General features: G+C 44.6%; 1 protein-coding gene across 1 annotated transcript in view; it reads right to left on the reverse strand.

Moving 5' to 3' along the window:
• ccdc85al (coiled-coil domain containing 85A, like) overlaps positions 1-16,244 on the reverse strand; it is a 28,329-nt gene extending 12,085 nt beyond the window's left edge. Inside the window, 3 exon segments of the mRNA XM_056280667.1 lie at positions 12,763-13,861; positions 15,525-15,589; positions 15,592-16,244. Coding sequence (XP_056136642.1) covers positions 12,763-13,861; positions 15,525-15,589; positions 15,592-15,847 — 1,420 coding nt within the window. The 5' untranslated portion in view covers positions 15,848-16,244.
• Positions 16,245-19,359: the final 3,115 nt, after the last annotated feature.

Genomic DNA, 19,359 nt, shown 5'->3' on the forward strand with positions numbered 1-19,359 from the left:
GTTAGCACCAGTGGGGAGGAGGAGGCGAGTTGGTGTGATTGTGGAGCATTTATCCTCCCCGCTGAGCCATCGGTTTGCCTTCTTGGGCCAGCATGGCAAGCAGAGCCTACACTGGGCAGAGGCCAATGTACCAGACAACCGAGACGGACAAGACAGACGAGAGGGACAGCAGGCTAGCATCTACGGAGAGAGAGATGGAGGAAGATCAAGGAAGATGCCGCAAGAGCAACAGACAGCCACTCGGCACCAGCCGGGGCCACCGCCAGGTGGCTGTCACCGCAACTAAGCGGAGCCAGGGAAGGGGATAGGGGCACGAGGTACGGCGGGGAAAGACCAGGAAAGTTCTCCATGCTGGCCAGATCTGTGGCCGGCTATGTCCACTCTTCGTGTCTGTCTGCATGTGTCATAATAAATATATCTGTGACTGATGATATTCGCCTCCGTCCTTCTGTCCAAACCCCCTCATGGCAACAGACTTGCCACAGTCGCATACAAGTGGACATTATCAGAATCAGCTAATAATGTGTTGCTAATGCTAGATAAACCTTGGTCCCGCTCACCAGCTCTGACAAATTATCTACCTTCAAGGCTCAGCGTTTTCGGTTTTTATTTTTTAAAGCCATCCAGCATACCGAGTTTCACCACAAGAGGACACTGTTACATAACCTCACACGAAAAGGAACACCTTTTGGATCCGTGGAAACAAAATCCGGGTGAAAATCAGTTTAAAAATCTGTGTATTTTTTGGTGAAAATCGGTAAAAACCGAAAACGCTGAGCCTTGTCTACCTTGTAAAGACAAACACTCAGATGAGCCATTAGGTAGAAACGCTTTGAACACTATAGAAGGTCTCTGGCGAAAGAGAATGAAAAATAAAACTTACCGGTTGACCAACAGGATAAATGGATAAATGGATGGCACAGCATCAGGCTTCAATATAAGTTTTGTGGCAAATCCCATCTGTTTTTGTGATACATTTTCACAATTTGAAAATGGCTGCTGCAAAGCCGTGTTTTCGTTGGCAGTTTGGCATGGAGATTACAATTTTACCAAATAAACTGCTCCCGTTTCTCTCGGATTTTCGCATCATTTGGTAATAAATGAAGGCTCACTGTTTCTTTTGTAAATTTGCAGCTGAAAACAAAACTTATAGCTGGCAAAATTACGATGAGTAGCTACGCCGCTTCTCCTCTGGCTCGCGTCGCCGAACAGGGTGCACATGTAAAACACCACCCCGTCCATTAACGGGACTGGTTCCTCAGGTTTGTGACGTATGAAATCCTGGCTGGCTGTTTTTTTGTTTTTGTTTTTGTTTTTTGAGTCTGTCCTTAGTACACAGCAGTTTCAAATATGCTCAGCCATGGTGTTGAATGCTTATTTTGCTTCTGATATGTCTTGTAACATTACCCTAACACCACATGGACATGTTAACAAGGTTAAAAACTTGATTTTCTCAGAGGGAGTCTTTAAGGACATCTACATGAAGAATTAATGACCTTTTTTGTTGGTGCTTTGTTTTGTTTGTTTTTTTTTCGGTCAGCAGATAATTTAATTTTGATTCTCTCGAGTTCTTTTTTACATTTGTAAATGAGTGGAAGTTACTTTTCATTTAAGACTTCAGCACCTTACCTCCATTATGTCAAATGTACAGTACAGTATCAAGAGAATGAAAGATGCGTTACCGAAGTTATCTTTGTAGGTCATGCTATATAGTATATTTTACAGTTTATAATTTTGCATTAAGAGGTTGAAAGTTTAATCCAACAACGTAATTACATTATGTGCAAAAAATATCACATTATTGGTTCCGAAATTTTCTTTAATTATTGGTAAATTATTACATTATCAATTTTATTACATTAACAATGGGAAAATTATTACATTATAGGCAGTTATGACATTAACGGTCGTTATTACTGTAGCAAATTCGGGGGCGGGGGGTGCAACCACAGGAACTGCCGCAGCCGGGACGCGAACCCGTTTCGCCCGCACCGCGGGAGACATCGCTAACTGTCCGACTAAGCGGTGTCTCCCGCGGTACGGGAGCCACTGGTTCGCGTCCCGGCTGCGGCAGTTCCTGTGGTTGCCCCCCGAATTCGCTACATTACGTTATTGGCTGCTACAGCACTTCAGAGTGGCCCATTCATTCTCATTTGTATTGTGTTGTCCATATTCTTCTATGAATCTCGACATTAGATTAAATATTTAAGTCCATATTTGCAAGACAAACTACTGTTGCCCTATTTATGTGGCAAATGTGTCAATACAACGCCCTCCACACTGCAAATAAATAATAATAAAAAAGGTGTGGCATTGCCAGCGGGGTGGTGGGAAAAGGGGAGCAACACAATGTGTCTACAGTGAATGATGTTGTCCTTCATCTACACCAGAATTTCTCACCTTGCACCAAGGGTCAGCACTTAATGAGTGCTTTCTTTACTAGTCCCCGATGCCTTTTGGACCTTGCTGACCTGCATCCTCAGGTTATAAATGGTTTACAGTTTCTTACAACATTTTGTCTCACTCCTCCCTCACAGAAATGAGGGCAATCTGTTTGAACTTGCATCTTGTTATAAAATCTCATATCGCGGTCTATTCCGTTGCCTGCCAACATGGGGAACGCCGGTTCGAATCCCCATGTTACCTCCAGCTTGGTCGGGTGTCGCTACAGACACAATTGGCCGTGTCTGTGGGTGGGAAGACGGATGTGGGTATGTGTCCTGGTCGCTGCACTAGCGCCTTCTCTGATCGGTCGGGGGGCGCCTGTTCGGGGGGGAGGGGGAACTGGGGGGGGGGGGGTAGCGTGATCCTCCCACGTGCTACGTCCCCCTGGCGAAACTCCTCACTGTCAGGTGAATAAGCGGTTGGCGACTCCATATGTATTGGAGGAGACATGTGGTAGTCTGCTGCCCTCCCCTAATCGGCAGAGGGGGTGGAGCAGAGATCGCGACGGCTTAGAAGAGTGGGGGTAATTGGCCAAGTACAATTGGGGAGAAAAAGATCCAAAAAAAATCTAATAACATTTGGATGGAAATGAGGGCGAATACAGCGTCCTGCCTTAGATTTGAATGACAGTTGAGTCTAGATGTGCGTGTCATGGTCAACCCTTGTGATCTGCATTTTCAGGGTATGCAATTTATATTCCAGCATCTTTCTAAGGTGTGCTTTATTGTACATCTTTCAAAGGCTCTTCTTAAACCAGGTACTGGGAACGACGCGTAAACATACCTATTTTTTTACCATAAAGGAGAATAAAAGGACAGAAATTCAAGCAATAATTGTCAGAAATGCTGCCATGAAACTGAAGTATCTTTTCAAATCGTGACAAAAGAATCCATAACGTCATTATTAGGACATGCACAGTACCTCAAGCCTGTATTGAGAGACATTTCAAAAAGCAATAAATCCAAAAACAGTAAGTCATGACCTTCTATTTCAGCTCACAGCAAGGAGAGAATTTTCTCGGTTGCCTGTTTCACCTGAAGCCAAAGCCTTCATAAAGTCGGACCAGAAAAGTAATCAAATGTTCTTTTTGCTGAAATGGGACAGAAAATGAACTAGTCATTCAGTCCCAAGCAACGGGGGTTAATGAAATTGGTTTCAATATCTCCAAGCAGTGCTATGATGGTGTTTTTCATCTAGGACAACGACAACCCCTTTGCAGACTAGAAGACACAAATACAGCCTGTGATAGAGAGCGATATCAAATTGACTGCTGGTCATTTCATGTCATCACTTCAGTGAGTTACAGGTAACAGCAACTGCATGCATACCTTGCCCATCAAGTGAAGCCATGTCATTAAAGAAGGCAAAAAAACACCCTGATGTACACAGTTTCTTAATGAAGGCTCAAGGTAAATGCGTGACTCAGGATACTGAAGAGCTCCATGTTTTTAAGGAGAAGGATGACAATGCAGTTGAGCAATTACTTTCACTTACAACATCTTGTAAAACTGGGCGCAAATGCAAGTGTGACGTGCTAGCGCACGTGGGTGTGTACAATATACCTTTGGTAATCTGGTGACCAGTGACACAAAGGTTACTGTGGTGCGGTTGGTAAAAAGGGTTGGATTAGGATTAACACATAAAAGGTGGACTTGGGGCGGGCTTCGATTTGCCCAATCAAATCAACTCCTCTCCCACCCTGTGCCGCCACCCTCTTCCAATTGTATAGATTAATCCATTTGTATAGATTGTGACAAAATATACTAATTTTAATATGTGAAGCCTGCAAACACTGACAATGGACACATAAATATAGAGTCTAACACGGGAGTGGATTTTCACATGCAGATCCCGTGACTCAGCGGAAAGCAATTCTCCCGTCCAGTTCTGCTCACGGCATTGATAGTGAAAGTTCAGCGGAAGCCCCATCCAGATGTAAGGACACATTATAGTCAGTTTGCACTAGTGGACACATCCTATTGGAACAGACAGACACTCAGTTTGCTACGTTAGGTTGAATTTTCTGTTTGTCATGATGATCGCCAACTACCTGTGATTCACATCAAACTCAAAAGCCACATATGGATATTTCTTAATTTATTTAGAACGTTGCATTCAGTTAGTGTTTACTATTGGTATAGTGATTTATTTTAGTGGGGTGAAACGCTTAGGCTTAGATCCATTAAAACACATTGAGATAGATGTTTCCCGTGCTTCCTGGCCCAACAAAAATCGCTTATTGCACCTGTGTCTGCATTTAGATGTGGCATGAGGCTGGGGTCATTGTAAACTCAATTGCAAGCCAAAATGGAAACCGGAATTGTAATGCCCCGATGGATTTGTATGAACAGCGTCTTTCTTTTCCCCCAATGCAGTTAATCCGAAACCACGCTGTTCGTATGCCTCTGAGCCACCCCGTCTGTCTTGTGCCTTAGGAAGCTGCCCAGTGCCAGTGTTGTGGGTGGGCCTTGGGGGGTCCAGGCTCACCCAACAAGGTCACTGTGCCCCCTCAGCTGAATTCATTCCCTGACAAAAAAATGACACTGAAATACTTTTACAGTTATAAGTAAAATTAAGTCATACAATTTCGTAATGAAGACTTCACACTGTAATACAAAATAAAGCACAAAACAGTGCACTTAGAAAACAATTTCTTACTAAATAACCCCCTGCCTAGCCAATTAAAAACTACCATAGAGACGATAGGTGGGCGGCACTAATGTGGTAATTTTCTTGGCAGTAAACAAAGACTTAGCAGTGTGCAACTTAGCCATCATTCAATTAACATGGACATAAGAAGGTGGTTTGGAACAGCACCCACATCGGCAATAAGTTGTGGCAGTGACAGCCAGGCTCAAGCTAATGATTCGGCTGATGTTAGCTCAGTTCTGTACTCAAAGTTGGCAACTCCAGCTGTTCTAGTGGTGAGTTCATAAATCCCCTTATGCACCTTGGGAAAATGTCCCCCTGCTTTGTATGCTGTACTATTTAAGAGCGGTACTGTTTGCACTTTTGTAATTGTGGCTATGTTTCTGGATGAGCGCGCATATGGCTGTATGATTATGCATACCGGTTCTTGATGTGGCCTAACAGATGTTGTTTAAAGGGGTGGCCCAATGTATAGGTTTATTTGTTATGTAGAATTGCCTATTGCAATACTGTATTAAATGCAAAATATTTAACGGATTTCTCCCTGTGCATCTTAGTTTATAATGTCTTGTTTTGTGCCTGTGCGCATAAGTGACAGTATGTACGACTCTCTGTCATAGTTTATTTCATAACATAACAATGTTAATTATACACTTAATAAGTGAAGTGAACAAAATGCCCCCGTTAAAGTTGATTGCCCATCCGTTCGTTACGCTCTGGTGCCAACACTGAAGCTGACAATCAACCGGATGCCCTACACCAGCACAAAAACACAGCCTTATTACCTTATCTTTATATATATATATATATATATATATATATATATATATATATATATATATATATATATATATATGTGTGTGTGTGTGTGTGTGTGTGTGTGTGTGTGTGTGTATATATATATATATAACACACTTCCCTTCCCTGTTTTGTCCATTGGTGAAGTGTCTCTTGCTCTCTGCCTTAAGAGCCAACTCAAAGTGATCATGGCAATTAAGGAGCTCTGAGAGGTGCATTTAGCCACTTTGCAGTGATAAAACTGGTTCATTAGGAAGTCATCAAAGTAGCAGAGCATTTCTGTTAAAACAACCATAAAACATTCATATTATTTTCCATTCCTGTGTGAAAATTGCTTGAAACCATCATGCAAATAAATCATATAACAGTAAATTACTGTATTGAAGGTCATCATATGGTATGGCAAAGATTGTTCTATTGTGTTATGCGATTCCTATTTCATGAAAAAGATTAGCCTTTTATGCAAAGCTACAACATTTAACTTAAAACAAACCAGACCTGCATAAGCCTAGTCACAGCGACGTCTGTTCAGCTTTTCTACTGTCATTTGTGACACTAATAAGCACACCTCTCCTAACCTCCAAAGCCTTGCTGACATCTTTCGCCGAAGCACGTTAAACAATAGAGAAATTGTAACAAAGCTAAATAAGGTTGCTGGTGGTGACTTTTGGGACTGACAGCACAACCCTCAGGCCAACCCCTGCATTCCTCCATGGTGGCCACTCAGCTTCCGGTTAATTACCTAATCTCGCTTCCTCTCAGCTCACTGGGCCGTGGTACACCACATCAGGACAAAGACTATTCTCCATGCCAGTGGGTTTGCGTGTCTACCGGATGACTGGGGCCGCTCCAGAACATTTGTCACATATCTCTGGGGCTTGGACAGGAGCCATGCTACCATAAACCACACAGCTTCCTACACAACTCATTCATTTATAGCAGGGGTAAACAGTAACGCTATATTTTTAATAGGTGAAAATCACATTGTCTGGATAGATCAGACAGAATCTTTTGATTGAAACTGTTTTTTTTTCCCCAGATGCATTTCATCACATGACATTTACATATAAGAGTGCCAATAATAGACACACTTAGCCTCAAAATAACTGGAGTTGTTAATCCGGAATAGGCAGAAAGAGCAAGGACATAGCTAACTAATTGTGCCACATTTTCTTTTTCACCTTTTGCACAGAGATTTCACGCTCAATTTCCCATCAATCGCCACATTGTCATGAGTTTGTATTCAACTTAGGTAATTACCAATGAGGCCAAAACCTAGTCTGCACTGACTCAGTATTTCACACAGAGGAGGTAATTATGTGGCTGTTTGCAGTCACTAGGGGGATAAAACATTAATGCGATGCAGCTGACAGCACCTTGATTAAGAATGACAATAATATGCACCAGAGGCTGATAAACAAAATACCCCATCACACCCTGCCTGGCTAATGGCTGCTCTGATGGCCTGGAGACATGGGATGGGACGCTTGATTGGTCTCAGGTGTTATCAAACAAAATGCATGATTGCATCTATAAATAATATCACAGGTTCCCAGAAATGTCATAGTAGGCTGAGATATTGACTACGGCAATCACTCGCCTCTCCTGTGAGTTTCTGTACATTGGATAATTTCTGCACCTCTTATTCCTTTTATCTCTTTCAGTAAAATTGTTTTTTTTGGGGGGGGGGTTCCCCCTTTTTCTCCCAATTGTACTTGGCCAATTACCCCACTCTTCCGAGCCGGCCCAGTCATTGCTCCACCCCCTCTGCCGATCCGGGGAGGGCTGCAGACTACCACATGCCTCCTCCGATACATGTGGAGTCACACGCCGCTTCTTTTCACCTGACAGTGAGGAGTTTCACCAGGGGGACGTACCATGTGGGAGGATCACACTAGTCCCCCCTGTTCCTCCCCCTGACTAGAGGAGGCACTAGTGCAGCGACCAGGGCACATACCCACATCTGGCTTCCCACCTGCAGACACGGCCAATTTGTCTCTGTAGGCACACCCGACCAAGCCGGAGGTAACACAGGGATTCGAACCGGGGATCCGTGTTGATAGGCGACGGAATAGACCGCCACACCACCTGGACATCCCCAGTAAAACGTTTTTGAGTCAAGTCGACTACCTAAAATCTGCCACATTTGTTTGCAAAGAACTATGCTGGCATATTTCTCTCAGAAAATATAATTACAGGATGTAACATCGACCTCAAACTATCAACTACACTAACTTCGCAGTATTATGCAACTTTAACAAGTTTAGGAAGTTATGAAAGGTAAAGCTGGGAAATCTGGGATAGCTGATGCTATTTTGTTAAAATGATAATCCACTGAAGTAACAGCAGCCTAATGCTCCCCCAAATCCTTTCATGCCAAGCAGCTGTGACAAACATTTGAGTTTCCACATGCAGCTTAGTCTGTTAGGACTTGACATTTTGTCTGGAGCTGTGGAGGCTTGCCATTCATCATCTTGGCAGATGTATGAGGAAGAGGAGGATAAAGAGAAGTGTGAGGGGAAGAAGGACAGAGAATGTGTGTGTGTGTGTGTGTGTGTGTGTGTGTGTGTGTGTGTGTGTGTGTGTGTGTGTGTGTGTATAAGTGTAAGAGAGTGAGGGGGAGAGAAAGGGGAAGCTAGAGAAACAGGGAAAGAGTTAGAACAACACCCCAGTAATCCACTCAAAGACTTCCTCACTCCACTTCCCTCCGCTCTGCCGAGCCATAGTACATCCCATCTCCTCCAGAAACAAGGCCTTGTAGTCAGAGTTTTCTCTGTTGGCCTGACAGCTGGTTGTTCACACTGTACCCAATTAGCAGAGAGAGAACGAGAGAAAGAAAAAACGCCCGACCTTTCTCGCTGGCATTTAGAGAGGGAGTGAGTTGCTGTGTCTCCAGCTCACACTACTGCAATCGTTTTCTCTTGCACCGTCACTGCAGCAGCACGCCTTCACAGCAGTTGGTGAAGCTGTTTAAATGTGTGATGATGTCAATGTGTGATGATGCTACAATCATAAAGACCAATGTAGTCAAGGAGAGGCTAATAATAAATGCTGACACTCTATTTTGATATATGTAAGAATGCACACTAACTTCAAGGCAGAAAATCTGACTTTGATGCTTGCTGTCAGTGTTTGACAGCTCCCATAAAATAACTGAATCTCAACCTCGCAAATTGAAATAACTAAAAATAATCAGAGAGCATTATAAGTGGTACAAAGCTGGCATTACAATGCAGAGATTCAATTTCACTTGTGTGTGCGTATGTGTGTGTGTGCAGTCAGTTCTACATTTAGAAGCGAAGGGAGCTCTATGGGAAGTAATTCCCAAGGTCAAACCTATACACAGGCATACAGATATGGACTACTGGTCATGTGAGGATGAGAGGAGCTTGATATAGGGGAATTAGACAGGAATGAGTGGCAATACAGAAATCAATGAAGGCAGAAAGGAGTCAAGGATGGGACCAGAGATAGCAGAGTGATGTGTTAAATGATAAATGCAAGAGGCGACACCGTGAGGGTCAGAAATCTAAAATACGTACCTTTGAACTATTTAGTATTCTCGAAAAAAACATTAGGAAATGTGCGTGTATGTGCCTATGCAAGAATGCATGCATATGTGTGTGTGATTTTCATCAGAAGGGCATAGGCTCACACATGCTGTACCATCTTTTTCCCTTGCGGCGTTTTTTTTTTTTTCTCGATCATCCAAGCAGCTTAAGCTAATAAGCAGAACATGTGATTGCTAAAGCAGAAAACATGATTAAGGCTCTCCTCTCCCTGAAAAGACCCACTGCTGTGTAGCAACCCTTTCTGTTTTGTGAACAGTTGCCCATCCAGTCTGGGTCAGGGGACTGAGCAGTTGCATGGCTGACTGTCTATCAGGTACCAGGAATCTATCATTTGACCAAGACAGATGTGCTGCCTCTGAGCTACAGCTGAAATGAAAAATGACATCCATTGCATAACCTCACTGGATGCATAGTCATAATGACATTAAGGTTTTCTTCTGTGATCCAGCCTTTGTGACATAAGAGTTGATACATGTGAGATTTGCACTATTTAGGATAAAGGATGACAGACAGCTTGATTCGAAGACGCAAGTTTTTGCACAGTACTGAAATATCTCGCTCTATACACCAGATTTAGATGCACACAAATGACACTTTTTTTCTCTGGTAGATTAAAGACAATAGATGATCCACAAATATCCAAATTGTAAATGATTTTAGACTATATTTTGCTCATTTTAATGGTTACCATCAGCTAAGGGCTTTCCCTGAAAAATGATACCGGACAGAGTATTTCCTTTTGATTTACAAGGGTTATGATATAAAGCTCATAATGTAAAAGAAGCAACAGATGACAGGATTAAGGGGTAGAAGAGGTCAGAGACCTGTTTTGTTTTCATTTGGATTTTGCCAGGAATTTAAACAGATTAAACTTTTTTTCTTTTTTTTGCTGTTGTGAGACATGGGTAACCTGAAACTTCATTTATCAGAATTGTGTTTACAAAAGCTCGAAGCCAAAGTGATCCAGGGTGGGGGACATAGCCGCTCACGAAACAGACACACACACACAGGTGAATACACACACTCACTCACACACACACACACACACACACACACACACACACACACACACACACACACACAAAATACTGTGCGCAGGGCTTATAGGATAATCTATCAGACTGGAGTATACGACATCATCGCAGGAATTAAATTCCCTCTGAGTCCAAAAAAAGACAGGGCTTGTTTCTGCTTTTTCCCCCCCAATGGCAGCAGAGCAGAGGTGGGGTAGCAGCTGACATACACAGGTCAAGCATATCAGAGCTGAGATACTGCTCTTTTTTTGCTCTCCCCTTACACGGGTCTCTTTACATTATCTACTTCAAGGACCTTTTCTAACCTCCACTTCATCACACTGTGCAGGCTCAAAAAAAAAGAAAGTGTTCTGGTCCATTTCAGTGTTAGATGCTGCTGCAATAATTGTGACATGCAGATTTTTTTGGCGTGTTAATACCGTGACTGGCTGAATCAAACATTCACTCCATCCACTCAACTCTCAAAGCCGAACGTATGAAATCATGTGACTACGCAATCCGCCTTGGCGTCTCTGTTCATTTGTTAGTTCAGTGTTATGACACTATAGAAGTGAGTGTCCTTGTCAGGTCAGTGGAAGCATGGTGGCCCTGTGGGAGAGACCTGGGGAGGCACTGTTGACAATGATAAACGAGCAGTCTTGACAGTCGGCTGGCCATGATATTTAGTAACCACATCCAGTAAGAGAGCCATCTTACTTCTCACTGGTCCCTATAGAAACACGCCTAATAGATCTCTCACTGATGTTGAACAAGGCTTTTATGAACCTGGTATAAAAGGTGCAGTAGAACATGTCTTTCAGCGCAAGCAAAGTTCATAATGATCATTCCACAGCTGGCAAAACTCCAGATTCAAGAGCCATTGAGTACACTGTACATTCATTTTACAACCAAGAACGGAGGCATTTATGTGGAAGGGCCTTTTACGGCATCATATGGGTCTCAGGTTGCTATAAGTCTGAAAGCTTTTATATAGCTGCAGAATGCATGACAACTCTGAGCGAAAAAAGAGGCAAAGTTATGATCCAAATCGATGTTGTGCTTGTACAGTAATCCAGCGCAATCCGTAGAGATTGCAGAATCACTAGAGAGAACATGTTTCCTCTAAATACATTGCCCTGTCTGGTGCTACAGTGATGCAAGCACTTTAGTTCTTGCCCAAAGCCTTGTAATAAAACAATAATATGAAACTGCATACTGTCAACAAAACTTTTTCACTAATACATTTCTTATCATATAATATTATCTCCCCAAATCAGTCGTATTGTCTGATTACAGATGGGTGGAGTCCTCTCTATCAAGTGTTCTTTCCTGTGTCAGTTGTTTTTGTGTCTCCTGTGTTTTCGGGCCCACATTGCTAATTCAGGCAGATATTTCACCTTGAGGCATAGTAGGTCCTTTGGCCTCTGCCAGCCCCATACCACTCAGCACTTTTTTTTCTGGATTCCAGAAATCATTATCAGTCACTGTGGGGCATTTAAACAGTAGCCAAGACACTACTTTGATATTCGTCCTTTTCTCTGACGTTCCACTGACCTCACTCTGATGGACAGGGGGGAGCAAAGATTTGGGGGTAATTTCACATCTGGGGAAAAAAGAGTGTGTGTGTGTGTGTGTGTGTGTGTGTGTGTGTGTGTGTGTGTGTGTGTGTGTGTGTGTGTGTGTGTGTGTGTGTGTAGCAAGCAGCTGTTTATACATTACATTCACTAGGTAAAATTGAAAGAACTGTTGACAGTCGAACCAGCATCAATAGAAAGCATGTATTACACTTGAGGAAGACGGAGAAAATCATTTTGATTGTTTTCAGTCTTCCTCAAGTGCAATGCATCTCTCCTGAAACAGGGTTTTTTAAAAATTCCCTGCAACGCATCTTTGCAAGTTGTCCAACAGTCAGAATGTGTTCAAGATTTTTTTACATAATTGGATTCTAATTATGTACCCATATAAGAAATTCCTCTACCCTAAATCTTGTTTTTTCATATTGTTCTCTCACAACTCAGTTTCTTTCTTTCTTTCTGTGGAGAGAAAAAAAACATAAATGAGCGCGAAAGCAACAAACCTCAGACAAGTCAGAGGTTAGGTTAATGGCTGAGGATTCAGCATATCTCCCATTAGCTGCGTTGGGATTTTCCAAGGTTAATTGGCAGGTCAAAACTAGGGAGTCTAATTGCGTGTGCATCTACGTGTGCACGCGCGCGCGCGCACACACACACACACACACACACACACACACACACACACACTCACACGGACCTACATGCACTTACCATTCATGCCATTGTAAATACTTCTATGGTGCGGTGATAGTTCATCTCCAGCCGGCCTCCTCTGTCCTTCTCTACCAGGGCTGCTGAATTTCATGTGGTCAGGACTCATACTGTATTGGTGCCTGTGAGTTTCTGGGCTGCCTCCTTGAATCATGCAACTCTTGTCATGGTGTTCAGGGGTCCCTAAGTGTGCTTGTCGGGGCTCAGGGCTTCCACAGCCAATGCTGCTGATGCTGCCCCTTTGGTGCCTCTGATAAAGCTCCCCGCTGCCTCCCTGGCCCAGATAGTGCTGCTTCTGGCCCAGCAGCAGATCAGAGCTGTGGTGCTTGGGGTGCTGCTCAGGACTCCGTCGGCCAACGTTTCTTCCATATTTCTCTGGGCTCAGGCCCCGCATGACGCGGCTGTGGTCAGGTACAGAGATGGAACCGCAGCGAGGCCGGCAGGGTTGGGGCAGAGCATAGGGGTACTCCAGGCTGGTGCTCCGGTGACGCCCAGCCGGATGCTCAGGGCTGGACACCTCCCGGTCTTCTCCAGTTCCTCCTCCTCCTATTCCACTGATGCTGCTACACCTGGGCTTATGGAGGAGTTCTGGACTCCGTTTCTCCCCACCACCACCAACTCCACCGATTCCCCCGGCTAGGTGGGGCTGCTTATGGTGGGGATGATCGGAGCTATCTGCGCTTCCAGCACTGGAGGTGCTGCTCCCATCGCCCATGTCCCTCATCAGAAGCCCTGTGCCAGGCACCAGCAGTAAACTATTCTGGCTGTCTATCGAGCTCCGGCAACCTCCCACCCCTACGCCTACAATACCTCCCCCTCCTCCCACACCACCTACTCCTGCCAGACCTTTCTCCTCATCCAAGAGTAGGCAGAGCTCCTTCAGCTCCAGGTTCTCCCGGACGACCTCCTCCTGCCGCAGCTCCAGCTCCTTCAGCTTCTGCAAGTAGAGTGTCACCTCTTTGCGCATGATGCTGGTGCTGTAGCGGCCCAGGCGCTGCCACTCCCTGGATACACGCTTTCCCTTCTGACGATCGTCATCCAAAAAGCAGCACAGGTCGCGCAGCTCGCGGTTGTCTTCCTGCAGCTTCTGGTTAATTTCCTGGAGACAAGAGAGAGAGAGAGAGAGAGAGAGAGAGAGAGAGAGAGAGAGAGAGAGAGAGAGAGAGAGAGAGAGAGAGAGAGAGAGAGAGAGAGAGAGAGAGAGAGAGAGAGAGAGAGAGAGAGAGAGAGAGAGAGAGAGAGAGCGAGAGAGAGAGAGAGAGGAAGAAACAAGTGAGTGGGAGAGAGAAAGAGAACGGAGGAGACAGGTTGATGGGCACTGGGCAAAAATTGTAATAGAGAAGGAGTAATAGTTAAATGATGATTAGGATGATCCATGCTGGAAGAATGCCAATTTGCCTTTTGATTTTCACACTGACAATTCTTCTTGTAAACATTTTACTACCAATTAATTACCATCCAATTTCAACCTAAGCCAAAACCCTGCTCTTTTAAATGTCAGTCAACCCTCCTCACTTAAATATTGACTGCAGAGCTGTTGTCTACCCATTTAAAGGGCTGGGTCTTTTTTTTCCCAAAAAAGTGGACCTTTGTATTCAGAGCACATGCAAGCAAACCATTTACTACTATGGCTATGAATACACGATGGTTTACAGTATGCCAAATTCTGTAATTTAGTGGAAGGGCCATCAAATAATGGATAGTTCATGTTTAAAAACAACATGGGGTGTTGCTTTTCTTCCTAAGGTAATGGCTACTTGATTTCATTGACTACACTTTAGTTAGAATTTATGGACCTTTTGGCTTTGGTTTTGGTAGGGTGAATGAGCTATCCCATCCCGCTTTGGCTATACCCACAGACTGATATTTTGTCATTTGGAGTTCAGTGCAGAACATACTATTTTGCAGTAGACAGAAAGTCCACATGCCAAACGAACCATGGGTCAAGCTGAATCTTAGGCCGGCCAAATCACATGTCCAGAGCACTGCTCTCATTTGCTGCCTCTTTCTCCTTTTCTCTCTGATAGTCCTTTATCACTACCCAGGGGGTTGCCTCTTTCCATTTTCCCTGTTTTCTTCTCTTCTCCACTTTCTGAGCTCCTAGCCTCCTTCCTGTCTAATTATACAGCATGGATGGGTGGAGATGAGCAGATTACAAGGAATCCAAAATGATCTCTATGCACTTTAAGTGACACTACCTATAGTCTTGGCCTCAGCTTTGAATACAACCTGAGCCATACTAAAAGCATACCTCCTGGCAGCATACAGATTATAGATAGAGGTTGAACTTATTTTATGGTAAATTGTCTCTCTGTTTCGATGTATGTGTCAAGCACTGCATGGTAACTGGCAGGTCGATGTTTGCAAAAGAAGACCATTTTATTCTATGTGTGTGTTTGTGATTGAGAGAGCTGGAGAGAAAGCAAGAGAAAAGGAGAACGAGAGATCCCTATTTCAGATACAGTATGAGGAATTGCACATGATACACACACAAGCGCGAGCACACACATACTATACATGTTAACACACACACACACACACACACACACACACACACACACACACACACACACACACACACACACACACACACACACACACACACACACACACACACACACACACACACACACACACAACGGCGGTACAGTAAACATCGACAATGAAATATCACTTGCAGTTTGTTGCCCCCTAAAGAGCGCGTTCTCAGGTGCGCTCAAAACCAATGATCTCATCCTTTTCCAAATGCCGCCCCCCCTCACCTTCAGTCCCCTGATCTCGTTTAAGTGCAGCTGGAGGCTGCGATTGACCTCCCGAATGAGATCCCGTGGTCGAGAATAACGCTCATTTTGTCCGCCTCGGACCGCCTCAGCCGCCGCACCAGATCCTCTTTAGTCCACTTTAGCAGCTCTTCGTCGGTCAGGTTTGAGATGTCCTCCGCCGGACTTTCAGTCTTTGTTATCGACAACTGGAGCTGGGGCTGGGGCTGGGGCTGAGGCGGCGGAGTAGCTTTCTCCATTGGCACGGTTCCTCCGACAACGAGCTTAAAATAATAATAAGGCTCGTTGATAGCCTCTGCTCGCATCCGCGAAGGATCGAAATCGTTACTGCTTGAAAAGCTCTCGCATCTTTCAATTTTTTTCTTCTTTTTTTTTGGCTCCCGACTCCTTATCCTCTCACCAAAAGCAACAGCTGAAGATGCCGGCTCGATAAAGAGAGAGACAGACTGGCAAGAAGCTCTGTCTACCACTGCATCACCCTATTAACACTGTTATCGTGAAACGATTTCTCGGTTCAGTATCCAAAATAAGTCCAAATTTCAAGTAAAAGTGGGGAAGGATACGGCGGGCACCGGGCGGTTCATGCTCATACCTGCCGCCTCTAGGCTCGGCACACTCCAAGGCATCGAGGAGGTGCGGCTTCATCGCTAGCAAGTGACTGAATGTAAGGGAAAAGAGAGTGTTTCTCCTGCAAATACCCCACTGCGCGCGCTCTCTCTCTCTCTCTCTCTCTCTCTCTCTCTCTCTCTCTCTCTCTCTCTCTCTCTCTCTCTCTCTCTCTCTCTCTCTCTCTCTCTCTCTCTCTCTCTCTCTCTCTCTCTCTCTCTCTCTCTCTCTCTCTCTCTCCTCTCTCTCTCTCTCTCTCTCTCTCTCTCTCTCTCTCTCTCTCTCTCTCTCTCTCTCTCTCTCTCTCTCTCTCTCTCTCTCTCTCTCTCTCTCTCTCTCTCTCTCGCTCTCTCTCTCTCTCTCCCTCCCCCTTCCCAACTCCCTCGCTTTTTCTTCCCTGTGGTGTTTCGCCGCACGATATGCCTTTGTATAGCTACATTGCCATCTAGCGACCAATGAAGCATTATAACATGCCTTTTATTCAAAAGTGCAGACGTCCTCAAACACCGCAGCACCATGGACAGTTCATTCTGCCAATCGTCGGATTTAAATGGTTAACAGCTGTTTAGTAGGTTATTCACGCCCTAATGTTCGTTTGGCTTTATTTTCCCTCGGCAAGCAGGTATGTGTATAAGAATAGATCTCAAATTTATGTTGTGGCCTCCAGCTCCGGAAACTGATCACGCATAAGTCCGTAAAACCATCCGTTTACATAACATAACACAACATAACATAACATAACATAACATAACGTCATTTATCATTGGCATAACAGCATAACAAAGTAATGTAACATGACGTTACATGACATGATGTGACAAGACGTGACATCAGTAAACGACACAGCGCAACGCCTTCTAACAACGCAGCACTATACTACAAAGCACAATATAGTCTAACATAATGTGACGTTTTAGGGAACTGTGGGCTATATTTGCTTTTTGTTGTCTACTTATTTAGGCTATGAATTCTGTCCATTTTGATGTGCCACATGATTGTGATTTGAAGTTGTGTATTTGTATTATTTTTAAAGCGCAACCCAGCCACTGAGGATGCACAAGCCAGGGCATCCTTAGTGCCGGTCCCAAGCCCGGACAAATGGGGAGGTTGCGTCAGGGAGGCATCCGGCGTAAAATCTTTGCCAAATCAAATATGCGGATCATAAATAAGACTTACATACCGGATCGGTCGAGGCCCGGGTTACCAACGACCGCCACCGGGTACTGTTAACCAGCAGGTTGTCGGTGGAAACTATGCTACTGTTGGGCGAAGGAGAAGGAGAGGGGGAAAGCATGTCCAGAGGCAGCTAGAGAGGAGGAAGGGTAGGCATGTGGAGGTGAGAGTTGGAACTTTGAATGTTGGCACTATGACTGGTAAAGGGAGAGAGCTGGCTGACATGATGAAAGAAGAAAGGTAGGCATACTGTGTGTGCAAGAGACCAGGTGGAAGGGGAGTAAGGCCAGGAGTATCGGAGGTGGGTTCAAACTCTTCTACCATGGTGTGAATGAGAGAGTAATGGGGTAGGGGTAATTCTGAAGGAAGAGTATGTCAAGAGCGTGCTGGAGGTGAAGAGAGTGTCAGACAGAGTGATGAGTATGAAGCTGGAAATTGAAGGTTTATTGCTGAATGTTATCAGCGCATATGCCCCGCAAGTTGGGTGTGAGATGGATGAAAAAGAAGAATTCTGGAATGAGTTGGACGACATGGTGGAGAGGGTACCCAAGGAGGAGAAAGTGGTGATTGGAGCGGACTTCAATGGACATGTTGGTGAAGGGAACAGAGGTGATGAGGAGGTGATGGGAAGGTATGGGGTCAAGAAGAGAAATGTGGAAGGACAGATGGTGGTCGATTTTGCGAAAAGGATGGAAATGGCTGTGGTGAATACATATTTCAAGAAGAGGGAGGAACACAGGGTGACGTACAAGAGTGGAGGAAAGTGCACACAGGTGGACTATATCTTATGTAGAAGGCGCCATCTAAAAGGGATTGGAGACTGCAAGGTGGTGACAGGGGAGAGCGTAGCTAGGCAGCATCGGATGGTGGTCTGTAGGATGACTTTGGAGACCAAGAAGAGGAAGCGAGTGAAGACACAGCCGAAGATCAAATGGTGGAAGTTGAAGAAGGAAGACTGTTGTGTGGAGTTCAGGCAGGAGTTAAGACAGGCACTGGGTGGTAGTGAAGAGTTGCCAGATGGCTGGAAAACCACTGCAGAAATAGTTAGGGAGACAGCTAGGAAGGTACTTGGTGTGTCATCAGGACAGAGGAAGGAAGACAAGGAGACTTGGTGGTGGAATGAGGAAGTACAGCAAATTATACAGAGGAAAAGGTTGGCAAAGAAGAAGTGGGATAGTCAGAGAGATGAAGAAAGTAGACAGGAGTACAAGGAGATGCAGCGTAAAGCAAAGAGAGAGGTGGCAAAGGCAAAGGAAAAGGCATATGATGAGTTGTATGACAGATTAGACACTAAGTGTGGAGAAAAGGACTTGTACCGATTGGCTAGACAGAGGGACCAAGCTGCAAAGGATGTGCAGCTAGTTAGGGCGATCAAGGATAGAGATGGAAATGTGCTGACAAGTGAGGAGAGTGTGCTAAGAAGGTGGAAGGAATACTTTGAGGGGCTGATGAATGAAGAAAATGAGAGAGAGAGAAGGTTGGATGATGTAGGGATAGTGAATCAGGAAGTTCAGCGGATTAGCAAGGAGGAAGTGAGGGCAGCTATGAAGAGGATGAAGAATGGAAAGGCAGTTGGTCCTGATGACATACCTGTGGAGGCATGGAGATGTTTAGGAGAGATGGCAGTGGAGTTTTTAACTAGATTGTTTAACACAATCCTGGAAAGTGAGAGGATGCCTGAGGAGTGGAGAAGAAGCATACTGGTACCGATTTTCAAGAACAAGGGCGATGTGCAGAACTGTAACAACTACAGAGGTATAAAGTTGATCAGCCACAGCATGAAGATTTGGGAAAGAGTAATAGAAGCTAGGTTAAGAGGAGAGGTGACGATCAGCGAGCAGCAGTATGGTTTCATGCCACGAAAGAGCACCACAGATGCGATGTTTGCTTTGAGAATGTTGATTGAGAAGTATAGAGAAGGCCAGAAAGAGTTGCATTGTGTCTTCGTAGATTTAGAGAAAGCTTATGACAGAGTGCCGAGAGAGGAGGTGTGGTATTGTATGAGGAAGTCAGGAGTTGCAGAGAAGTATGTAGGAGT

Source organism: Lampris incognitus, chromosome 5, assembly GCF_029633865.1.
Source record: "Lampris incognitus isolate fLamInc1 chromosome 5, fLamInc1.hap2, whole genome shotgun sequence".
Classification (NCBI taxonomy): Eukaryota; Metazoa; Chordata; class Actinopteri; order Lampriformes; family Lampridae; genus Lampris; species Lampris incognitus.